At 36.0% G+C, this 12,583-nt stretch overlaps 1 protein-coding gene across 1 annotated transcript in view; it reads right to left on the minus strand.

The window, feature by feature from the left end:
* Window positions 1–12,583, minus strand: part of CNTN6 (contactin 6) — a 232,805-nt gene that overhangs the window by 137,836 nt on the left and 82,386 nt on the right. Inside the window, 2 exon segments of the mRNA XM_049715559.1 lie at window positions 6,052–6,227; window positions 12,142–12,268. Coding sequence (XP_049571516.1) covers window positions 6,052–6,227; window positions 12,142–12,268 — 303 coding nt within the window.

A 12,583-nucleotide genomic window follows, 5' to 3' on the forward strand; every position in this document is an offset into this window, starting at 1 on the left:
ATGAAAGGAAGGAGTCTACATTCAACCTTTACCACCAAAGTCCTTGAGAAATAAAAGAAATTCAAAGCAGCTACAAGTGTAGCTTGTAAAAAGTCAAACTGGTGTTATCATTCAAGAATACCAGGGTGATAACAGGACCTTTTGATGACTAGACACTTGCTGAATTTGATTTAGGGTTGAGGTTGGGTAGAGGAAGAAGAGAAGAGCTTAAATTAGAATCTATCTGAGAATTTGGAATGACAGAATCTTATGTGGAAGAACTGAAGGAGACTTTTGCAATTAAATAGTTCAAAACATACTTTTGATAAGTCCACAGAGATGACTGACTTGTCTGAGTAACATAGCTGGTTAAAGACAGATTTGATTTAGGAGGATTTTTCATAACAGAGTTTTTTTAATATTTGGGCTGCATTTCAAGATGGTTTCATGGTGGGATGATTCAAGGTGAGGCAGACTCTAACAGGCTGAGTCTAATATAAACTCCAAGGGTGCTTTTGAATTTCTGAACATCAGGACAGAAGTTGCAAACAAAAGTCATCAACTACCTAAATGTATTTACCTACAGAGTCTCTCCCATGGACAAGTTAGTTACTGAAAGGCTGTTCATAATTCATTTGTTCTGAAGGTCAAAGTGGCACTATACAGTTGACTGCCAACTGGTAGGAAGCAGAGTTGTTGACACAATTTTATTTTGATGTATAGCTTTGTTCTTACCTATGGAAATTTGTATTAGGGCTTCTGGACCCAATTTCTCTGTCAAGAAGAAGATCAAATATCTTATATTAAATGTTTAGTGTCTGTCTTACTTTGGGCTCCTTAGAAGCAGAGTCTGATGCAGAGATTCAGGGTGTTGATTTATTGAGGAAGCACTCCCAGGAGAAATGGAGGGATGGAAACTGGATAGAGCAAGGGAAGGGGCTAAGCAAGAAGGTGTCTCAGCTGTTGTCTAGCTCCATCCTGACCCCATGGGGAGTCTAGGGCATGCATTGAAGAACAGGGGCAGCTGTGGGCATTAACAGCTGGGCCCACTGCCCGTTAAAAGGGATCTGGACCCGGCACCAACAGCATCTACCACCAGGCTTATTGTGAAGGTTACTGTCCTACAGATATTGCTTATTATTTCAGCAATGATTATACCAATAGCAAATGAAATAAAGAAAAAAGGTCCACATAATTTGTGTGGGCAGTGTTTGAAAAGGACTGAATACCTTAACACAAAAGCCATAAGTTTTAGAATCTGAACTTTATACTCAAGTTACAACTGGTTTTCTAACAATATACTTTTAAAAAAATCCCAATCTCAGTGAGCCTCAGACTTCTAATCTGTAAAATGGGGACAACAATAGCATCTTCCTCTTATGGTTGTTCCACAGTTCAAGAAAGGTAATATATGTCAAATACCTAAAAGTCTTGAAAACAAGGGAACAGCTGGTCTGGAGAAAGTTTTAAAATGTAAACTAGATTTTTTTATGAGTAACTAGCAGTTTGAAATATGTAGATGTTTGGCCAACTTGAGAGAGGAAATGAAAATATAAAAAGAAGAATTAGAGTTACCGTTTCCTGAGTGCCTATAAGGGACCAGGGGTTTCACATTCATTACCTCAGTTAATCCATTTCACTGTCCTGTGGATGCCGTTGTAATCCTCATTGTATACATTTCATAAAAGAGGCTTAATATTGTTAAGAGGTGACCTAATATCATACCACTGGTTGTTTTACAAAGATAGAATTTGAACTCAGATCTGTTTGTATTGAAAATATTAGCACTTGACCACCATTGTTGCGATGTTCAGAAAGGTACAAAAGCCTTTCTAGCAAAATAAACAATGTTGAAAATTTATGAAAGTAGTGGTGAGAACTCAAATTAAGTTGAGGGTGCGGCTCTTGCGCTTTAGAAACTTTCCATTTGGTTGGAGACTTGCATTTGGATTCTACTTTTTCTGTGCAAAGAAACAGAACAGATACTTAATAAGGAAAACTTACTCTTTTTTTTTTTTGATAATCATGGGAGGAAAAAAAGCCAACTGAAATGATTACTTTTATTCCACTGAATTCTGATGATACCACTTTTTAAAAACTTGTGGTAAAATATGTATAACATAAACTTTACCATTCAAACCATTTTAAGTGTACAATTCTTTAGTATTAAGTACATTCGCATTGTTGTATAATCCTCATCCATCACCAGAATTTTGTAATCAATCCAAACTAAATCTCTGTACTCATTAAACAATAACTCCCCATTTTCCTTCACCTAGTCCATGGAAGCCACCATTCTACTTTCTGTCTAGGAATTTGCCTAGTTACTTACCTCATATAAATGGAATCCTACGATAAGTATCCTTTTGTGTGTGTCTTATTTCACTCAGCAAAATGTTTTCAAGGTTCATACATGGTGTAGCATGTAATAGAATTATAAAATTTCCTTTTTAAAGTGGAATAATATTCTGTTGTATGTTTATACCACATTTCGTTAATGCATTTATCTGTTGATGGGCATTTGGGTCCTTTCTACCTTTTACCTGTTATATGTAATGCCACTATTAACATGGGTATACAAACATCTGCCTGAGTCCCTTCCATCCTTTGGGGCATTTACCTAGAGGTGGAATTGCTGTGTCATGGTAATTCTATGTTCAAGTTTTTAAGGAACTGCCATGCTGGCTTCCACAGTAGCTGTACCATTTTACATTTGCACCAGTAATGCACAAGGATTCCAATGTTTTCACATCCTTGCCAATTCTTGTTATTTTCTGCGTGTGTGTGTGTGTGCGTGTGTGTGTGTGTGTGTGTGTGTGTGTGTTTAAAATAATAGCCATCCTCATGAGTGTGAAGCAGCATTTTCTGGCTCTGATTTGTATTTCTGTACTGATTAGTGATGTTCAGGATGTTTTCATAGAGAAACAAATTCCCAATTGGATATTTCTCTTCTATTATGTTCTCTCTTTTTCTTTCTGCCTCTCTTCTCTCTGTCTCTCTATTTCTCTGCCTCTCTCTTTCCCTTCCTCTCTTTTTGGAAGAGTAACCTTATTAATGAGATTATGCATATGCATAGATTTGCATGTGGATACAAATGTAATTTCTTTGAACGAAATTTCAGAAAACCTATTTTGCAAAATTAATATCCTGTATCTCTTAAAATGAGATTAGAAGAAAGAATTTGTAAGTGGAGTCTTCTGAGCTGTAAGTCATCAACACATTTTTTTTTTTAAATAGAAAGCTTTCTGCTTTTTTCCATGGTCTATGTCTTGACTTATGGTGGTTTTTTTTTTTCTTTTTTAAAGGATGTTTTTATTTATTTATTTATTTTTGGCTGCACTGGGTCTTCCTTGCTGCCTGTGGGCTTTCTCTAGTTGCAGTGAACTGGGACTACTCTTCATTGTGGTGCATGGGCTTCTCATTGCAGTGGCTTCTCTTGTTGCGGAGCATGGGCTCTAGGCATGTGGGCTTCAGTAGTTGTGGCACGTGGGCTCAGTAGTTGTGGCTCATGGGCTTAGTTGCTTCACGGCATGTGGGATCTTCCTGGATCAGGGCTCGAACCCATGTTCCCTGCATTGGCAGGCGGATTCTTAACCACTGTGCCACCAGGGAAGTCCCCATCAGCACTTTTCGATTCATCTTTAAGATCTTTGTGCTCATTTGTACAAAAAGTAAACCACTCAGAGTTGCATAATAGCAGTAGCAAAGCTAGACCTGGTATTTTCACCTTTTGAAAAGAAGTTATTTACTACTTGGAATGAACAACTTACTTAAGTAAGGTGGCGAGAGTACTTATGAAATACAGGAAATGAAGGGAGATACTTTATAGGTGATTAAAATATGTTGGTTATGTTTAGGGTTGATTCAAGAGAGAATTACACTCAACCAAATCTCTCCATGGACTTAGCAGGAAATGTTTCAGGCGTGGGACCACTACAGATACTGGACACGAAAGGCAGAATGATGTGGTTCTTTTTTTGTTTTTGTTCTTGTTTTCAAGTTTAAGACTTGGAACATAAGATCCTTTAAGTCTGCAGGAGAAAGATCAGCTAATGGATGTAGGCCATTCTTCTTTCTGCATGAATAGTAATAGAAACGATTTTAGGGATCAACAGTCACACACCTTCAACTCAGAAAAAGGAAAATTTTGTGAAGAGACAAGAAAGTCAGCAAGGACAGAAGAATTGATTTTCCCATTCATCCAAATGAAAGCATACAATTTCTTCTTAATTGAAACCTTTCCTCTTTTTTTAGCAAAGAGAAAATATGATTTAACTTTGAAAAACTTCTAGTTACACATATTTTTAAAAGCAGAAAAAAGGTGAGAAAAAATAATGTAGGGGAATAAAAATATATATTTTTTGTTTAAGAAGGGGAACAAAGAGGAGGAAATAGATGGCCATGTAAAGCATTAATTAATTTTGCATTAATTAATTTTGCATTAATTTTCATCGTAAGTATTCAGTTATTTTCAAGAATGGATAGAATCCATAGCTTTAGAGAAACTCCAGGGTATAGCAAATAAATGTGCTGTATGTGTTTTCCTTTGCCAGAAAGTCAAACTTATTCTTATGCAATCTGATCCAAATCATGTGTATCTTCTAGGGTTATCGCCTATCCAGGTAGGAGATATAATTCTTTTGGCAGGATCATTGACAGTCTATGGAGCAATTGTTTACTTCTGTAAAATAAGTTTCTTATTAGTATTTTGCTTGCTATTATTTTTCCAAGTGCTGGTCTTAGCTGAAATGCAGACATCAAGTATTGTGTTTATCTTTACCGTAAGGTTCAAGCAGCCATCAGCCTTTGTTCAGATTCCATTTAGCTCTATAAACTTTTGCATTATCCTTTGATTTCTGCAGATATAAATACATTCAGATACACTTAGTAATGTTTGTGTGTATGTATACATGTGTACGTGTGTATATATAGGACCACATACATATATGTACATATGTATAATGTGTGTATATTTATGACCGCATGCATATATATATACGTATGTGTGTGTGTACTTATTTCTGAATATGCTTATATACATATTCAGAAACAATGCCATCCCCAGAATGGTCAACATAGGGGAACTATGTGTAGAACAAGGCATATTTGGAACACAAGAACACATGTTTGGAACACAAGATTTGCAATGGGAAACAGACCCAATTGTTAATTTATATATCTAGTGATGACTAAAGTAGTTCTACAAGGTGGGCTTTGGACATATATTTTATTTTTTAAATTTCAAAATAATTACTTTTTCAAAGTAACAGAAGCATAGACCTTTTCATGAGGGCTGCAAAGAGTAGCTTCTCACGCTTTGGCCCCTGATATATCCTCTGAGGTGGACACAGGTAGGGATTGGGTCAGGGAGGGGGTACAAAAGGAGACATTTAAGGCTTCTACTTCATCATATCAACAGATGTAATTACTTTCAAACAAGGCTTTCCCTGGATCCAATATGAAACATTTCAGCCCCTGGAAACACTACAAAAAAACTATATAAGGAGCAGTATGTCTGTTGTTCATCTGCTAATGTCCCCAAATGTCACCAAGGTAATTATTTGGATGACGTTTTTGTGATGCAGCTGGACATTGTTACAGTTAATATAAAGTCTGCCTTTGGCAACTACTTTATTTCCACCTACATCAAACTGTGGATGCATGATCACTTTTCCTGGGAGAATACTTGCCTCCCCCAAAAGACATCTCTGCCCTCAGCTTTTGCTTCGTGTGCTCTGCATACTAATACCCAATGCAAAAGAAAAAGGAAAAAAGAGTAATATATATAATCTTTATCTTAATATGTATATCTGGAACTTTCAGAGATATTTCTAAATATAATTCACAAAATACAATAACACTGATATTTCCTTCCTTTTTTGAAATAGATTTCAGCTATCCTCAGGAGTCTGAATTCACAAAATGCACACTGTTAAAACTTTTTGCCTCTATAAATTCGTATTTGCTCTCAAAGAGCATGTGATTGGCAAACCTGGATTTTTTTCTACTATGATTATAATAAAAATATATTTTTAGAAACATAAAGATTATAGATTTTTCCCACAAACTCACATGCAAATTGGAGCTTCGCCTTCTGGCTCAGAATTGTTCCCAGAGGGTTGGTGGCCAGGCACTGGTACGTGCCAGTATCTTGATCTGTGTGGGGGCTACTGATTGCCAAACTGCCTCCGTCCAACCTGTAGTGATAGCTCATGGTAAAATCAATGTCTGTGCCATTTTGCTTCCACCTTCAAGGAAAAAAAAAATCAAATCATGTTTCTGATATACAGAGTTGACCACTCCTGTGTTAAACAACATGCACCTGTAATTCCTGAGACTGTTAAAATGAAACAAAACATGGTTTTATGTGGATATATCCCACCAGTTTCATCAAAGATAATTGTCTTCATGAGCTCTGTGATATCAATAACTATGTTATTTTGAAGATCTTCTACTCTTTACAGATTATGAACATTCACCCAAATGTGTACAAAGAGGCAATAGAACTCTTGAGAAATAAAAAGTAGACATTCAGTCAATAAACCTGACTGCCCTATTCCTATAGCAACTTTTCAAATAACACGTACCATACCTGAACACGCACAACTGATACTGCAAAATTGAATGTCAAAAATGATTTAGACAGGGCTTCCCTGGTGGCGCAGTGGTTGAGAGTCTGCCTGCCGATGCAGGGGACGCGGGTTCGTGCCCCGGTCCGGGGGGATCCCACATGCTGTGGAGCAGCTGGGCCCGTGAGCCATGCCCGCTGAGGCTGCGCGTCTGGAGCCTGTGCTCCGCAACGGGAGAGGCCACAACAGTGAGAGGCCCGTGTACCGCAAAAAGAAAAAAAAATGATTTAGACATAGAAATCCAAGAAAGATATATTAGAAATGGCACAAAGAAAGCCAGCAAAGATTTTACAATGCCAATTTGAGGCCGATAACAAAACAAAAATAACCAGAGTACTTTAGAACATGATTGTCTCTGTTAGTCTCTTACTAGGAAAATTAATTTCAACAGTATTTAGAAATACTGAATATTTTTCAGTATTTCTACAGTATTTAGAAATATTTCAACAGTATTTAGAAATGCCAAACTAAAATTATACCTTAACAAAAACAAATGCAGTTTGAGAAGTTTCTATTTTAGGCTGCAAAAAGTTTCTTGGCTTACCTATTAGTCAACAATCTTTTTGTACATGAATTAAGTATCAGAAAGGCCTAACAGTTATATTTATTTTCAAAGAAATATAAGATGTTTTAGAAATTGCATTTGGTCATTTTAAGATGAATGAATAGCCAGTAATTATCTTTAACTGGACTCACTTCCCCCACCTTGCAACCCCTAACTTCCATCAAAATATTCAGACATTTTGAAATAAGAATATTACATACTTAAACAGATACATTTCTAGGGCACAAGCTGTGTGTAGTCATATAAAGAATTTAAGAAAAGAGATATTTTAACCTCTTTTTTTTTTTTTTTTTGTGGTACGTGGGCCTCTCACTGTTGTGGCCTCTCCCATTGCGGAGCACAGGCTCTAGACGTGCAGACTCAGCGGCTATGGCTCACGGGCCCAGCCACTCCGTGGCATGTGGGATCCTCCCGGACCGGGGCACGAACCCGTGTCCCCTGCATCGACAGGCAGACTCTCAACCACTGCGCCACCAGGGAAGCCCGTTTTAAACTATTCAATTAAGATAATCAGTCAGAAAAACAAGTGAGAGGCCTCTTCCTATGTAATATAGCCAATTTCCAAATCATATTTTTGTAGGGTCTATGCCAGCTTTGCAGTTTCTTCCCTTATTTTGGTAGAGGTAGCTAACTGTAAGAAAGGAATGACATTTTATAGCATTATTCCAGATGTCATTGGCTTTTTTAGGAATATTCTGAAACATCCCGTGGAAAAAGTCTGGCAAATATCTACAACAGTAGAAAAGAAATACGGAGTTAGGTAATCTACCCTATTAAAGATGAGAAGTGATTGACCAGATATCAAATCATCCAGAGGTTTTGAACAAACTCTGTCACTTTTAAATTATTTAGCCAATTCTTGTGCACCTCAACGTCATTTTAATAAAGGAAGTTGAAAGACAGCAGTCAAAAATAGTATATTTCATTTGCCTGAGCTATCTGCCAAATTTTTTTCTAGAGAATTTGTTCGGCCTCTTGTTCTAATTTCAGAAGAAGAAAATGGCGAAAACTATTATTTTTTAGGCCTATCTGAAGCCTCGAATATTCTCCTTGCCAGCACTGTGATACTGTCTTACATGGTCTTTTAACCTTTGTGTTCCCTTTCATTTTCAATGCAAAGGCTATACAGCACTTAGTTGGCCAGCTCTCTTTAATTTTGGAATCAATCACTGAAATAACTGCTGTCATCATTATATGTTCCTAATTAAGCTCAGTAATTGTTTTTCAACACAAATTCAAAGTTGTTGGCTTAGCTGCAGCAAATGAATTTTTCACAGTATCCCCATAATCATTCTAATCACTATGGTACAATGATTATTAAACTGTGCATATAGATCAAGGGTTCAAGTCGTGGTGTGGGCTTTGTCCTAATTAATATGTTTAAATCAATGGAGAAATAGTATTAATGAATTCAAGTGATTGTCATACAAACGTTACGGATAGAATTGCATGCCCAGGAGAATTATCCCATGATACAAACTAGGAAATATGCTATAGATGATTATTTTAAGCATCTGCCTTAATATCATATTAATTCCATGAAACATATGGATTTGAACTAAAATCTTGAACTTTTTCTGGTGAACATCCTTCCCTATTGAGTAGTTAAGAATATAATGGCTGGGGGCTATATTTGTTTGCTGGCCTGTGATAATGCATGAGAGAGAGTGTGTGTGTGTGTGTGTGTGTGTGTGTGTGTGTGTGTGTGTGTGCACATGAGTGTTTTTCACAACTGAGCCTTGCTTTAGAATTACACGGAGCACTATTTCTGGGCCCATCCCTAGACCTTTGAAGAACTTCAAAAATGTAAATTTTTTAGTAGTCTCTCTGGGTGATCGTAATGTGCACTAAAGTTGGCTCCATTGACCCTGTGGAAAGAGTCCTAGGCCTAACTTTGACATTCCTTTGCTGTGTATGCTTGTGCAGGTAATGACTTCTCCAAAAATCATATCCATCAATTATAAAATTTGCACAATAAACATATCCTGCTTTATCACATGAGGTTGTTACGAAGATCAAGTGAGGAAATGAATAAAAAGAATAGAAGGGCAGAGTAACTACTTTTATGATTTTTACTCAGAGACCTAGAGCTTCTCCAGACTTAAGAATGTCTTTGTGACTGGAGTAGATTAAATTACAGAAAGGAACCTCCTCTTGTGACCAGGTCCAGAGAACATGTGTTAGAAATCCTCTATGACATTCAAAGATAGTGTATCTGATAGAGAGTGTATCCAACGTAAAAATGATTTATGTGTGTGTTCCTTCATTTTCCCAAATAAAAGATATATTCTGAGCTGGAACTAAGCTCATTACTATCTGATTTTCCTAAACTTTTTAAAGTCTAAGCAATCCTATCCAAGTACATTTTTGCATAACCCATTTTCCTTCCCTTAACAAAGCTTCCTGGTTAGATGTTAATTGCCATGTGTTGCCTGGTCTTTTAAAGAATAAAGAATGATCCTTTCGATGGGAAAACTTCTGTGCCGACTTGCCTGACATCTGTATCTTCTTGTTTTCTACTGAAATCCTGTCTGTGAAGGTGTTGACTCCAACTGTAAGTGACTTTAGGCAAGTTACTTTTAAACTGTTTCCAAAGTTCTGCTTTAAATATTGCTTATTTTCTCCTATGAGATTTCATTTGCTAAAGGAATTTACTAAAAGGAATAAAACACACCTTAAAGTCAACCACACCCTCACTTTGTGAATAAGGAATCCAATGCCAGGAGAAAGAAATGATTATTCCAAGGTCACATATGGAATGGATCTAAGTCAAAGGCTCTTTAATACGGCTTCACACTATATCGAAATAACCTCAAATAATGTTAGACTCTGAATCATAAAGATTGTCCCTCTATTTCATATACACACACACAATCTAAGATGAATACAGTTACGATGTTTTTTAAAAATTTAAGTTAGAAAGGATTATATTAAAACTAAATTTTGTATTTTGTTGCTAATGTGCATTGTCTGAAATACCTCTGCCCTTTGCTTTATTATCAAGAAAATTGGGTCTTAGTCTGACATTTAAGCATAAAAACTTGGTTTTGTTCTCACTCTTTTTTCAAAGCCTCTTGCCTATGAGTATTTTATACCATGATATTAGAGCCAAGCTAAACCTGGTTATGGGGATTGGAAATAAGAAGCTAAATTACCTGTCTTTAGCCTCCTAATTTTTACGTATGTTAGAAACAGAAGCCATTTCACAACACTGGAATTTGTAATCTCTTCTTTCAGTGTATTTCTTCATAGGTAATATTAGCAAATTGTTGTGAGAACCACTGTTTTATATCTTTCGGCCTGTTAATAAGCCAATAGACATTTTTTTATATAAGTACATGATTGATGATTTATCTTACTTATACTTAGCAAATGTTTCTTATTTTATAGGGATTCATACTTTTTTTTTCCTTTCTCTAACAAATTCTGTCAATCTTTAGGATCAATCAAATTGGCTTTCAAAAATAAAATTCCAACTTAAACTGCAAGGTGATCCTGAAAAATGTGTTAATCACATTTTTATATATTTAACCAAATTTTAAATTAAGTAAGATAATTCTGTATTTAAGGAAAACAAACCACCAACCATGAACTGGGTGAACCAATTTATAAGCTAAGTAATCTTCATCAACCAGATGGACTTTATTGGTTTGGGTGCCCTAAAGATAGGAAAGCTTTAATAAAGTGTAGTGAGACACAGTTTTTCAGCTCTTTTGTTGTAAAAAACAAATTCTGAAGTTCTTTTGACAAAATACAATGTAAAGGAGAGTTCTCTTTAACTTTGTGCGTTTAAGTCATTTAGCTAGTTAATCTAGACAATCTTAAGATCAAAGTAATTATACATAGAAATCTGGCATTTTTAATGGAACATAAAAATCACGCCAAGCCCGCTTATTTTGCCAAAATGGACTGAAATTGTTGCTTTCTGTGTGTGATGATTTAACTTAACTACTAAAAATTAAGACTTTAAAAAAATGCTTTTAAAATCCCAAAGCCAATAGTGATTTTAAAATCAATAGTGATTTTAATATTTATTCTACTTTTCCTATATTCACACTGCATACGCAGTTCTTACCAACAAAATATCTTTATGATTTATATAAGCATAATATATACATGCATATATTTTTTAATTTGTGAAGTCCACCCACAAGGTGGATCAGATTCTGCCTTTACTGCAATATTCTAAGAACTGAAACACTACAGAACTTTCTGCCTTATTATTTCAGAGGTAATATGTGAGGAGCAAATATATACTTTTCTACTTGCCCAGAATGAAAATTCCTTTTCTGCATTAGATGGTACATAGTTGTCTTCAACATGTTTTTCTAAAACCAGTGCTTTTTGGGTGATGGGACATGTCAGTGGAGCCACAAAAATTAGTCAGATAAAATAAAGTTTCCATCTGGATTAATTCCTTTTAGGGGAACATTTTCACAGGCGTTGTATATGGGGCAACTGAGGCAGTGGCTCCAAATTGTGGGGAAGGGAGTACAAAATGAACTTGTGCTTTATAGTCTTTCATATTGGGGAAACAAATCTTTTCCTGTCCTTTCCCTTTATTTTTTCTTCTTTTTTCCTGTATTCCTTCCCTCCTCCCTTCCTTCCTTCCTTTCTTCTTTCCTTCCGTTTTCTTTCTTTCTTTTCCTCTGTCAATTCTCTCCATAACATGGTGCTGCATGGCACCAATCTCAAGAATAACTGTTCTAAGCAGACCTAATCAATAAGTCATAATAGTGGTTGCTGCGGGTGGGGATGGGGTAGTCATCACTTGGCAAGTGGCATGAGGGAACAGTTTGCCGTACCAGAAATGTCCATATCTTCATTTGAGTGGTGGGCACGCAGCTGTATACCTATGTAAAAATTCTTTGAGCTGTATCCTTCAAATTAAGTCACTTTATTGTGTGTATATTTTACCCCGAAGACAAAGAAAAAAAACACGTGTGGTACTCAGAAGTAGAACTTTACCTATAATGGGGTGAAGGGTAACCATTAGCAGCACAATTCAGGATGATTTCAGATTTTGACAAATCCAAAGGAAAAATAACATCTTGTGGTTCCTGGGTAAAAATAGGACGGCTCAAACGACCATCACCTGGAAAAAGAAAAGAATTACACCACATGAAAAAACCTGACCCTGTTTTGAATGCAAGTCTGAATTAGACATCAAGTCAATACATAGTTTTAAAAACATTTTATCTTGAAATAATCGCAAACATATGGAAAATGTTTCAGAAATGGTACAAAAATTTTCTTTCCATGCCATTTAGAGTAATTTTGCAAATTTATGCCACATCATCCCAAATAAATTAGTTTATATTTCCTACAGAGCATACGATAAAATGATCAAAATCAAGGAATTAACATTGATTCAATAATAGCATCTAATCTTCAGATCCCATTTCTCCAT

This window comes from Orcinus orca, chromosome 10 (genome assembly GCF_937001465.1).
Source record: "Orcinus orca chromosome 10, mOrcOrc1.1, whole genome shotgun sequence".
NCBI classification, from domain to species: Eukaryota; Metazoa; Chordata; class Mammalia; order Artiodactyla; family Delphinidae; genus Orcinus; species Orcinus orca.